Here is a 13,445-nt window from a genome sequence, read left to right as displayed (position 1 = left end):
ACTTGGTAAATCGATACTGATCAAGATGAGCGCACGACCTCCTGCACGAAGGGTTGCCGTCATCGGAGGCGGACCCTCCGGCCTGGTCGCCACCAAGACCTGTCTGGAAGAGGGTCTCGACGTCGTGTGCTTCGAGAAGTCGAATGTGATCGGAGGTCTGTGGTACTATCGCGAAGACCGGACGGAACAGTCCTGTGTCTTTCGCTCCACCGTCATTAACACCAGCAAGGAGACCATGTGTTTCAGCGACTTCCCGATCCCGGAGGACTGGCCGAACTTCCTACACAACAAGAAAGTTCTCCAGGTAAGGACCAGAGAGGTGGTGGAAAGGGCTATGTTCCTCCTGGAAATGCTCTTCATATGAGCTTCGAGTATACAACTTATAACACCTCTTTTTTCAAGGGATGGTATTGTGTTAGTGGAGTATGAAGATTCAGCTTTCACCTTTTTGCGAGATACTAAGAAACCACTTATGAAATGTGACCGATCATATTATTCTAAGAGGATTTCAAAGTTTATTTGATGAAAATCGGTTTTGAAATGGCTGACATAGGGCCTATCCAAACACAAACTAAAACAAAGCGATCCTAATTCAAGGTAGGTCCCACCTTTTATTCGGATCACTTTGTTTGGATGTCTCCGCCATTTCAAAACCAATTTCCATCAAACAAACGTTAAGTTCCTTTTGGAATTACATGCTCTATCATATTTCAAAAGAGGTTTCTCATAAGCTCACCATCAAAAGTTAGAAACCTAAAGCCAGGTCTCAATCAAAACTGTGCCATCCCCTTAACCAATGTGATGCATAAATATATCTACATAGGTTTAAAAACAAAAATCAAGAATAGATTATCTCCTGCATCATTAAGGCGGGTGGTAGAATCTTCAGGGGCATGATAAATAATGACTGAGCGGTTTGAAACTTTGTTATTCAATAGACGTAAACGCGTTTGTTTCTCAACAACATTCCATGATCTTGAATTCGATTCTCAAACACCATGAACAGTACTCAACCCTCTGCGTATCACATTAGTTTCATGTCCATTTAATAGGTATGCACACTGAGAAATTGGTGTACATTTGACTCATTGAGATAGGAAGAGTTAATCACACTTAGAAACAGAGGTAGAGAAGCTATAGTGCACAAAAGGTTCCTCACAAACCTGGTACAGTTGGTATCTCATAAATCAAAGTACAGGTGTAGCTGCACACATATACTTATCACCTTCTCTCGTTTACATGGTTTAACATAGATAAATATTTATGCTCTGATGATGGTTAGGGTTTAGGCCCACGTGAGGCATGAACAAACTACCGCCTTCATTCAATATTATGATCATTTTAAATACTATCACAATCACAATCATAATCATCACCACTACTAATACGATTGTTACATGCTTCCATTACTTATGTCACATCATATAGTAAACGATTTCCTATACACTGTAATTGCCTTCCCAACTTTTTGCGTGCAGTATTTTGAGATGTACGCTGATCACTTCGGCCTACGCAAGCACATCAAACTCCAAACCAAGGTCAACAGTGTCAAGCCCGCCCCCGACTTCGATACCACGGGCAGATGGACAGTGTCATTGACCTCCGTTGATCAGAATAAAACGCGGGAGGAGACTTTCGACGCGGTGTTTGTCTGTACCGGCCATCACTGTCAACCAAACATACCACACTTCGAAGGTATTTTACCTTTCCGCGGCTTCTAGAGACGTCATCAAAAACATCCAGCTAAAACAGAAAGAATAGTGAAAGTATACATTGAAAAAAATTGTTGTTACATTTGATTTCCGTTGAGGCTCACGTTTCCTCAACTGTCAAAAAGAAATATAATACTATAAAGATAATAACAAAACTACTACAATGTGCTACTTCTAATTCTACCACTAAAGATCATGACAGTGGTAATAATGATAATGATGATGATGATGATGGTGATGATGATGATAATAATGATAATAATAATAGTAATAATAATGATAATAATAATAATAATAATAATAATAATAATGATAATAATAATAATAATAATAATAATAATAATAATAATAATAATAATAATAATGATTATAATAATAATTATAATTATAACAATAACATCTGAAAATAGTAATAATGATAATGATAGTAATAATAATAATGATAATTGTGAAGTTTCATCGTCCATCCATCCAATAATTTCTCTGTATCCAGGTCCTGTTCAAAAACCTCATGACAGAAGGATTTCTTCTTCTTTTTTTTTTCAAAGTAGATTCATTGAGTTGTGGTAGTAGCTGAGCTAGAAACAGCACCTTGCCAGTCTCAGCAGCACTAATACTCGGAGAAGCAAAAGTATGAAGGCAAAATTAGTATGAGAAGAATTTAAAGTGGTAGTAACCATTCTACGGAGTGGGTCTCATTATCATAGAGGTGGTAGCGATATAAAAGGTTTGTAGCATCTCACCCTAGGTATACGTTCTCGCTAGCTCTCTCTTCCCAGGCTCTCTTGCAAGTACATAATTTGTAGGCATACTTCCGATGTAGACAGACTATTAGCTTTACAAATGAAGTAATTTGCATGATGATGGTTATAGCGTGTGTTCCTTTGCAACTCAGACTGCAGTATGTTTTCATGTTAGCAAAATATAAAGAAAGAAAAGGATTTTTTCTTCTTCTGAATTGTCTTTTGAATGTCATGAGAATACTTATGAAAGTCGCATATTACAAATATTCTCATGTATAGTGTGTAGCATGCATCCTGTAATTGGCACAGGTATCACTGTGCATTAAGCACATCAATGTGTTGAGAGTTCAATATAGAATGCACATATTATTCATCTCTTCCAGTTACTGATCTCTTCTGAGACAAACTGTGACGTAGGCCTGTCGGGACAAAGTGTGCAAGGTCATTTGTATGTATGTGTGTTTGTTAATGAAAGTTATTTTTTCACAGTTGCTTTCGAGGCCCTCTTGATGTTTACTACATAAGGGGAGGATAATCCATATGTATTTATGCTTTCATCAGGATTAAAAAACTTCAAGGGCACCGTGATGCATACCCATGACTATCTGACACCAGAGAAGTACCGTGACAAGAGGGTAGTCATCGTCGGGATCGGGAACTCAGGAGGCGACGCGGCTGTCGAGCTCGGGCGAATGGCGTCCAGTGTAAGTATACATTCCCTCACCAACAGCCTTCGAAATGGAGTCATGAAGATATCTTAGGATCTGACCTATACAGGAGCGCTTTTGCGGCGTTGATATCGGAACACTGAAAGCTGCAGACGCCTCCCTTACCCTGCCTTTGAAAGTGATAACGGCTTAAATATGATGATAGTAATAATGATGATAATTACGTACACTGATAATAGTAACATTTATGGTATCATTGTAATCAAAATCATTATCAATAACATAACAGCGTTTTATCGCGACAAACCGTGCAACAATGCAACAATTACGATGCATTGCCATGACAACTGAGAATAACAATGGGACACAAAGGGGGGAAGGGTTGACAGGTGGGCATCCGATCATTTTTCACTGAAAGTGTCGGAGCACCTCACTCACTCAAACACGCATCTTTAATTTGAATATTTTTATTGTTGTTTTGTTTTGTTTTCCTTTGTGTTGTTTTGGAGGGTTTTTTTTTTTCTTGGTTTGTCTGTCCACAAGTGAGGCTAGAGTTCATCTTAACCAATATTGTCTAACAATTCAACAGAGTTTCATGGATCCTTTGCAAAGTATTTCGCGATTGTAGAATCTCGTAGAAAACAGTCAATGAATGGCATTTCTAATGTGTTTAAGCGACCATGACAGTTTTCTTCCCGATGTGCAATTTGAAACAAAAAATGCGGAATGTACACTTTATGAAAAACAACAACAACAACAACTAATACTTATACATGTAGTTAACAGTGATAAATACTAACTAAAGTTCTTTTTTTTCCGAGACAGGTAAGGAATCATCTGCAGAATGCTACTCTAGGTTACTACCAAGATCTGCCATTACACAAAATGATGCACAGGACAGAGTGGATCGGAGAGAGTTGGATGCGCGAGTTTTGGAACTTTTGGAACTGTTTAAACCCACGAGCGCAGCGAGTTGGTTTTAAACTGTTCCAAAGTTAAACGAGAGCATCCAATTCTCACTGATACACGAAATTGGCCTGTGCATCGTTTGTGTTATAAAATGGGCCTGTAAATTCTTGAAATACGACCATTTTCCTCATCATGCGTCCGGTACATCTACAGCACTACACAAGACTTGAGCCATGCGTTCGGATTTTACCGGACGCATGGCTCAGTGTGAATCAGTAAAAATCAATGCATGACAATTGACCAATCAGATTGCAGAGATTCTAAAGCCCATTTTTTTAATATCCACTTTTCTACTCCACTTGTCAACTCCTTTCTTGATCTCCTCTTTAGTTGTTTCTGAGCACGAGAAGTGGAGCCTGGATCAGATACAGAATTAGTGACAAAAGCGTTCCTTTTGATCTCGGTAACCGTATCCAGCGACTAATGCCCATGAGCCTCCAAGAATCGATACTCCTTAATGAGAACAAGTGAGTTTTTGATGCCACCTACCGTTTGTATATAGTTCATTAGACCAATGCTGATATATCATAATCCTGCGTACCTGAATTAATTCATTAATTGCTCGTCCCCATGCAGCTGTGTCATATTGATCTCGATAGTTAACGACGATACTACGTCCTGTTCATTTACCGAATAACTATTTTTTTTTTTGGTTGTTTTAATGAGTAACAGTAATGACCTAAATCAAACAAAACATTAGATATACTTATAAAATTCTTCTTCTTCTTCTTCTTCTTCTTCTTCTTCTTCTTCTTCTTCTTTTATGGCTTGAGTGGCCACCAGGCCGCCACTTGGTCGAAGACCGACGAGATACCCACTTTAACGTACACAACAAACATGAACATTAACACTTAATCACAACTCATTTCCACGCAAACACTTCACATTCCACACAATGCACCGCTGCACTTTCTTTTTCCTTCATTCTTCCCTCCCTCTCTCTTTATCGCCACTCAGTGAGTGGTATATATTATATTCTTACAATGTCTTATTGTTGAGACAATCATTTCTGAGGCCATTGTCCTCGTCAATTAGAGTTTGCTTATGATGATGGTCTCCTGAATTTCTCTGTACATCAAGAGTTGCCTATACATTGTCTTTGAACAATAGATATACGGGAACCTATGTTTGCATAATATGCATAAAATGATTTGTTTATTTTCATTTAACATTGTGTCAGAAGAAAAAAGTTGGATACTTTGATTAATCATTTATTTGTTTTAACTGTCAGATTCAAATTATACTGTGCTCAATTAGTTCGTTCAATTGACTTTGTATTTCATTTATATATGAAAAAGAAATTCAGAAATAAAATCAAAATCAAATCAAATCAAACTCAGATCTCAAATCAAACTCAAATCTCGTGACTATCAGAATTGTGTTGGGGGACTGTAACGGGCACGTCCGGCCGACAGTATAGCGGGTACCTCTCGGCAGTTGCAAGGTATCTTTAGGGTGCAGGCAAACAGGTTCTAGAATGAATCCCAGATTTCGTCGGAACTCATCAGAACGCTGCCATTTTTGCATAATATTTTTGCAAGGGGGTCAGAAGGAGCCTTCGATGGTCAATAGAAAGGGGTATAAGCTACATGGCCTTTACACGGGCTGTATACTATACGATTAACTATTTTTCATTAATATTACATTATTTAAATTATGGAATCTTATCATGGGGTAGTGCCCATCAAACTTTATTAGATAGATTATTGTTATTACCAAAAAAAAAGGCACTTCGTATTATTTGTGGCGTTTCTCCATGTTCCCATGCAGATCCATTATTTGTTAGATATAAGATTTTAAAAATCAAAGATTTGTTTTTCTTTCAGCTGGGTCAGTTTATGTTTAATTATAACACAAATGCACTTCCCAGCATTTTTGATTCAATGTTTCCACGAAATCAATATTTTCATAATTATCCCACCAGGCGATCAAATGAGTTTCATTTACCCCTTTTGAGAACATTATTGGCTCAAAATACATATATATACACTGGCCCTAGATTTTGGAATTCTTTAAGTTGTGATATAAAAGATTCTCTATCTTTGAATTCATTTAAGCGTAAGTTAAAATTGTTTTTGTTGAACTCATATTAAGATATATACGATTCATTATTTAGCTGGTCTTTACAGCCTAAGGGTTCATCGTCAATCATTGATTTCATCATTGTGTATTTTTTACATTATCTTATTTGTATAAACTTTGCTCGGCTGATCGAGCTGAAACACCTCAATTCCCTCTTCTGATCCCGATGTTCAGCGTGTTGGCTTTTCCTTTCATTTCCTTTTTCTTTTTCTCCTTTCTTTCCATTATTCTTTTGTGTTTATTACTGTCATGGTATACCCTACTGTAAAGTCATGTAATGTCGTTATGTTTCTACTGTCTTGTTCTGTCCTGTCTTTGTTTAAAAAAAAAACAGTTTAATGTATTCACAAGAATCCTTTGAGTGGTTCACAATTTACAAGCATGCTTTTCAGTGAACCTCTCAGTTCTTTCTTCTTTTTTTCCCTCCAAACATAACTTTGTATCTTGCCGGTAAGCATGTATAATTTCGTATTTGTTAAACATTATCTACCATGTAAAGTCGAATACATGCCTATGTTATATCTTCTGATTCATTTCGTGTTATGTTTGAGGAAAAAGAAAGAAAGAATGAAATAAATGAAATGAAATGAAATGAAATGAAATGAAATGAACTAAAATATTGTGTGCTTTTAGTGTGCATTGACAGCGTGAGCTGGTTTTGTGCAGTAGTGAAGAGTGTTTCCCTACAGAGCACCACATGGGTATACGTGGCATGGGCTGAGCTTATAAGAAGATATAAAATTGAATCACTTTTTACGATTGGCACGCGCTCTTTGGTTTATGTGCAGTGAAGTATTTTTGAAAACAGTCTAACGTATCGACCACAATGGGAACCCTCTTAATAAAGTCAAGCATCTGACAAATGACGTTGTAATTACATTTCCGTGTTGCCAGGAAACGTGTCGACCACGATCTTATTGGTCTCAAGCCCGACTTCGGTATCCTCGCCGCTCACCCAACCGTCAACGATGACCTTCCAGGTTGTATCATGAACGGCCTGGTCACTGTCAAGCCAAACATCCGTCGCTTCACCTCGACCGGAGTTGTGTTCGAAGACGGCACCGCGGAGGATAACATCGATCTCGTCGTCATGGCAACAGGCTACAGGATCTCCTTCCCATTCCTCTCACCTTCCGTGCTTCCGATCAATGACAACCGTGTTGAAATGTACCGCTATGTCTTTTCTCCGCACCACAAGCACCCAACCTTGGCAGTGCTTGGTCTGGTCCAACCCCTGGGACCTATCTTCCCTTCATCTGAGCTGCAGGCCCGTTGGGCGACAAGAGTGTTCAAAGGTAACCCGGCCATTTGCCGTTACTCTCGAGTACTTCCTGCAGATTGGTCAATGTTTTGGTCGAAATCTCCTTTTCAATTTCTAGACAGTAGAGAAACATAGTAGGAGATGTAAATAGATTAAAGAAGTTATTGAAACATATCACCGAAGACCCCGTTTACAGTGGCGGGAAGGCCCGAGGCCCTCCTACATCGCTACGCGGACCTGAATGCATTTTCGTGCGTTCACACTGCCATGTCGAGCCGCGCCCGGAAGTGAAGTTTCCTTTCGCATGTTTGTTTGTTTGTTTTTTGTTTTCCTCGTCGTAGTGAGGCTGCACATACATGTAAACATTTCTGTTTTTGTTTTTGTTTTTGTTTTGTTCTTTTAGTCAATCGCTACGGTACAGCTGATTAGATATGACAGCGCATTTATGTCCGCTTGAATTCACATCAATAAAAGCCGTGCCTCGGGGATCCCCCCGGCCTGCCCAAATGGCCGAATTTGGCCGAATAATTTCATGGAGAAAAATAAAATAGATACTCGCTCAACAATGATTAATGAACATTGAGTGAAAATTTACTTGGTCACATTATTGACTGATTATTTGATTCATTGATATGCAATTTCTCTTATGAAAGTTAATTGTTCTCATTTGGGCCTGGTTGTGCCTCGTTGCGCTGCATGTTAGTGGTGCAACTCAATTAGGCAGGACCGATCACATGCGAATAATCACAATGCTTTTAAACATGTGATATCCAATATGTCCCCCAAAAAAATTACAATCGGATTTTCGCATTTATAACTCCCAATATGATTAAATTGTCTAAATGCTACTCCAGGGTCTAAAAATATAACATCTTAGCTCTATTTTGCAGAAAATCTCATTCAATTTGGTTCAGCAGTCACAGAGAAATGTGGACTGTTGTAAAACATGTCATGACTCTGATTCTTCTAAGTTTAGCACTTGGATGCTCTTGGAACTGCATATGTGTGAACACAATAGCCAGAACTTGGAGGGAAGAGATTCCTGACATCCTCTACAAAATTCATCATTTCTCTTTGACCACTGAAGCACATCGAATGGAGTTTTCTGTAAGATGTGGGCAATAAGTTACAGTTTCATACCCTGAAATTGTATTTAATTGATTGCCTACTTTTAAAGTTATCATTGCGGAGGGTCCCGTTGTATTTTTTTTTTTTTTTTGGGGGGGGGGGGACATACGGTATACTAAGTGATGTTGGTTAAAGCTGTATGGCGGAAAATCTGTTCCACAGTTATTCAATCTTTGTCTGTTTGTTCACACATTTTTTTTTCCTGACAGGTGAGAAGCAGCTTCCGACCAAGGCTCAAATGATGGCGCACATCAGACGCACGCAGGAGGCCATGGACAAGCGATACAAGAAATCCCCGCGACACACAATCCAAGTATGGGAAGACATGATCACGGACTTGTTCATTAGCTGTAACTGACGATTGTAATGATAACGATAATAGCAATGACGATGATTATGAAGTGATATCAATTTCGTAACGAATGAAGATATGAAGACGAAAATAATAAGACGGCATTCGCAATAACATTGATAATGATGACTTGGTTGTACATGTAATTACATCTTAATTCAACATTCTATGATAATAGAATGAAAATAATAAGTGTCCTTTTAACAATAAAAAAATGCATGAATTATAGTAGTATGTGAGCAATTCAAGGAAATTATCTCATCTTGAAAACAAAAGGCAACAAACATTACAACATTTCTAGGTAGTGAGAGCATTAATGAATATGGAAAGGCTATTAAACGAAACGCGTGTTTTTTTTTTCTTTGACACATTACATGGCATAGGGAATCAATGATCCAATAAAGGTTATACACTTAAAAAAACAGCATGTTCAGTCGTCCCCAATTTAAGTTTACATACACTCCTAATACCTTCTGTCAAATTACTTTCACTTTGGCCTAGGTAAATCAACACTGTATGATATACTATCCTGGGTTCCCTTTGCCTATACATTTTATACCAGTGCAATGGATTTGAGTTCATGCTTTGTTTGAAAATACACCCTGCCGTCCATTACAGATCGACGTCATGCCGTACTTGGATGAAATCGCGAGTGACATTGGCGTCAAGCCCAACCTACTCGTGCTCCTTCTAACTGACCCGGTCCTTGCCTACCACTACATCTTTGGTCCCTACGTCCCCGCCCAATATCGTCTCTATGGCAGCCATCGTTGGGCGGGAGCACGCGAGCACATCATGACGGTGTGGCAACGCGTCCATAAGCCGTACAAAGCCAGACAAGGCGGGGCGTCGATGAAGGAGCTTGAGGTGGCTTCAGGTCCAAAGTTCGGACTCCTTCAACTCTCTATCATTCTTGGCATCTTAGCGGTCGTCTACTTCCGGTTTTTCCAAAAGTAGTTATGTAAAGCGGAACAAGAACCCCTTTCTGATAAGTGATCAGATTAGAGGAAACCAAAGCCCAAAGAGCAATAAGGATTGAGTGAAAGCAGCAACATTATCAGAACACATCAGGGAAAGTTTGAGGAAAATCGGACAATCGATGCAAAAGTTATGAATTTTAAAAGTTTTGGTGTAGTAATGGCTGGATATGGAGACTACTTCAGTTTATGACATCCTGAGTGGACAACAATATAGAGAAAATATAAAGAAAATTCAACATACTTTCGCTTTTCTAGGTTAACGAAAGAGCCCTTGACTATACCTCTTTCAGAAAGCAGGGGAATGATAATTACCCTTAACATGGTGTGTCAGTGACAAGTTGATGGAATGTGTAGTTTGCATGAAAAATGAATTTATGTGGAATTCTTCTTTTATTTTCTTTACATTGTTGTCCACACGTGACGTCATAAACTCTAGTAGTCTCCTCATCCTGTCATTACAACACCAAAACTTTGAAAATTGATAACTTTTGCATCGATTGCCCAATTTTCCTCAAGCTTTCAGTTTCAGTTCAGTTCAGTTTATTTTATTTTCGCACGGAACCGGCTTCAGCCAATGGCTGTTCTTCAGCTGGTCCGTGCTGATGTGTTCTAATAATGTTGCTGCTTTCACTCAATCCATAATGTTATTTGGGTTTTGGTGTCCTTTAATACATGGCACGTTAACCTGAGGAATCACGGTGGTGTGTTATAATATAATTTTTGTGTCAGGAACGTTTTGATTGTTATAAAATACATGTATATGAATAACCTCACTAGCATGTGTAGGCTGTTAATCGGCCATTGAAGAGCAATGACAAAACAAAGAATCCATCAGTGTAAAACGGATTATGAGAATATAATTATTTCTTCTATTTTTGTTTAAAAAAATGAAAAGATGAAAGTATAGCTCATCGGGTGATTACAGTCGTTCTAGAATATTCCTCCATAAGTATAGTCAAATGATATGTTATCTTAGATTATGAAATGGCCACAGTAGTGAGAATAATGTGTCACATACGTACACACACGCACCCACATACACACCCACACCCACATACACACACACTCATTATACATACGTACATCAGGCCAAGGCGAATACAAATAGGAAGTCTCACTTGAACGTTGTTTTGAACACGCCCTGTTTGAATAGGAGAGAGAGAGAAAAGCAGATACATTGTATTGTGTCATGTACAAATCTGTATTAATCAACTCTTACCTCTGAATGCTGGTTAAGTTACACACTTTTGCCTAAATCATTGTGAATCCCCACGAAAACACAGACTGCTCTCTTTTTCTTGTCGAAAAATCCAGACCCACAAATCAAACACACATTCATATATATATATATATATATATATATATATATATATATATATACGTACATATGGCGCGAAATTGCTTTGGCAACACGCTGCATCATGACGGGAAGTGGTTTGTATGGGTACAAAACCGGTATTAAACTGTTTTTTTTTTTTTTTTTTGTCTGAAGGACATGACACTCAGAGTCACAATATGAGGACGTCTTGGGTAAATAAAAAGGGCTTCAGTTTCTCCATAAATCAACCACATTTTAACATGAGTGTGTATATCATGTCAACCTGGACAATCCCATGATATTATCCGGTCAAAGACATTGATGTCACGTTATAGCGTGCAGACCAAACTTTCGCTAATGCATAGCCAACATTATTTCTTTCTTTTTTCCCCTATGGAAATACACTCTGATTAGTTCGCATTCTCAGCTGTCTCTCGTGGTGTGTTGATTAATATTACGTTACTCCCTAATTGCACGCTCTGCCCACGTTTCTTTGTGACGTCACGGTCAGCGATGATTCCGAGAATGGCGTGCTTGTTGCACTCGTTGTTAATGAGGAACGTGCACGGAGTACCACACTGCACGCCACTTCGCGCGGGTACGTAGGAGATTTCAGTGGTTTGTAATTAAAAGTATACTCAATCTCTGCAACCTCATCACACTCCATTTCAACAAATACAAGACTCTCACGTGCGCGCTATTCTTTGAAATGTTTTAATGTTAACCACATCGTTCTAGGAAATGTAAGAATGTTCATCGTTGTCGAAAATTTGTCAATTTGCGAAGGAAGTTCCGTGGCAGAAATTCATTACACATGCACTTGATAAGAACATCAGCGAATTAACAACATTCCTTTTTGTGTTTATAAAGAGTCTCTAAACCGGCCTGCTCAACTTGCATCGACTTTAATCTATAGTATTTAAGTGATCCTTTGTTATTTTATCTAACATGTACTGTATACGTGGAGCAATTGTCCGCACATCTGAAAAGAAAAGAAATCAATAACATAATAAGGAAACTGTGGACTGCGAACCCCAAGCTGCTAATGTTGATATCGCTTCTTATCTATTTCATTTTCAGATGAGAAAACGCCATTGTTGAAAATAGAAAAGAAATATGATTCTGCCTTCACTTTCAAATCTGTAAAGATAAAATAGCCATAAACATCTAGTGGTCATCAAATTCTTTCGCACGAATTATATTTACTGACAACGTATCACATCAATACACAACAATATCGCTACATCGAAAGAGGAACATGAACATTGAAAGATGACATAGATGACGTATGGTATTACCATTGCGAATGTTAAGATTTTCTGCATGTACATATCATGACAAGGATAGTCCTGCAGTAAATAATCCAGGCAGAGTCACAATAAAGTTGTATAAAAAAGCAGTATATGTTTAAGGAATTTTATTGTGTTTACAGTTCCGGTACTTAACGCAGATTTGTAGGTGTGTCTCTCTGCATGTGTATGTGTGCGTGGTTGCGTGTATGTGTGTGTATGTGTGTGTGTGTGTCGATGATGGTGTATCATTTTGGTTGAAGTATACCAATTGTATCAATACCAATTGTATTTACATTATGCAGTCAGTTTAATGCTAATGAAAATTTATTTGACGTATGGACAGTGACTGTCATTTTTCTTCTCTATAACAACAAAAAAGTAATATTAGAAATGAAATTAATCGTGTTATTTTTTTTTTAATCTCCACAGTGACACTTCTCTTAGTTTGACAGGAACAAAAATGACAGAGTCCGTTGAGGTAGAAACTACAAACTCATCGTGCTGACGCCTACACCACACACATCACACAATAATCACTGCTGGAATCAGAGCGTTGTAATGTCGTCTTCAGAGTTCAGACTCAAAAACTTCAATTTGATGTAATCTGATAGAATCAAGTAATGTAAATAGGCCTATTGAACGCATCATGACATTCGTCAAGTGACAAAGATGGCAATTTTTACTGAAACATATAAGAATATCACAGTTTGATTGATTACTTTGACTGGGGTAAGTGTGAAGGAGCCGGTTCATTCGTAATCATTAATAGCTGTTTGTGTATCATGTACATACATCGATGACACCTTAGTTAAAGGCAGTGGGGTAAAGTTTAGAAGGTAAACGAGCCAGCTTATATACATGTATTATGGCCCTTGTCGAAGAAGTCACGTGTACATCTCCTTTGATGGCGTCATTTATGCCTTAGCTGAGTGCTTCCGCC

At 38.3% G+C, this 13,445-nt stretch overlaps 1 protein-coding gene across 1 annotated transcript; it reads left to right on the top strand.

Moving 5' to 3' along the window:
• Nucleotides 1-9,872, top strand: LOC140228317 (flavin-containing monooxygenase 5-like). The gene is made up of 7 exons (XM_072308543.1): nt 1-304; nt 1,479-1,695; nt 3,017-3,159; nt 4,423-4,559; nt 7,069-7,469; nt 8,773-8,876; nt 9,534-9,872. Exons 1-7 carry the CDS (start codon nt 26-28, stop codon nt 9,870-9,872), a joined length of 1,620 nt encoding a protein of 539 aa, XP_072164644.1. The 5' UTR covers nt 1-25.
• The last annotated feature ends 3,573 nt before the right edge of the window (nt 9,873-13,445 follow it).

This window comes from Diadema setosum, chromosome 5 (assembly GCF_964275005.1).
Source record: "Diadema setosum chromosome 5, eeDiaSeto1, whole genome shotgun sequence".
Taxonomy (NCBI): domain Eukaryota; kingdom Metazoa; phylum Echinodermata; class Echinoidea; order Diadematoida; family Diadematidae; genus Diadema; species Diadema setosum.
Note: the sequence above shows the minus strand (reverse complement) of the source record. Positions and strands in the feature narration are given on the sequence as shown.

What these genes read in the sequence shown, in the direction of transcription:
- LOC140228317 (XM_072308543.1), top strand. Translation starts at nt 26, where the DNA reads ATGAGCGCACGACCTCCTGCACGAAGGGTTGCCGTCATCGGAGGCGGA. An exon ending in TCGGGCGAATGGCGTCCAGT is followed by an intron (nt 3,160 to 4,422) that starts GTAAGTATACAT and finishes TCTCCTCTTTAG; the next exon opens with TTGTTTCTGAGCACGAGAAG. An exon ending in GGCGACAAGAGTGTTCAAAG is followed by an intron (nt 7,470 to 8,772) that starts GTAACCCGGCCA and finishes TTTTCCTGACAG; the next exon opens with GTGAGAAGCAGCTTCCGACC.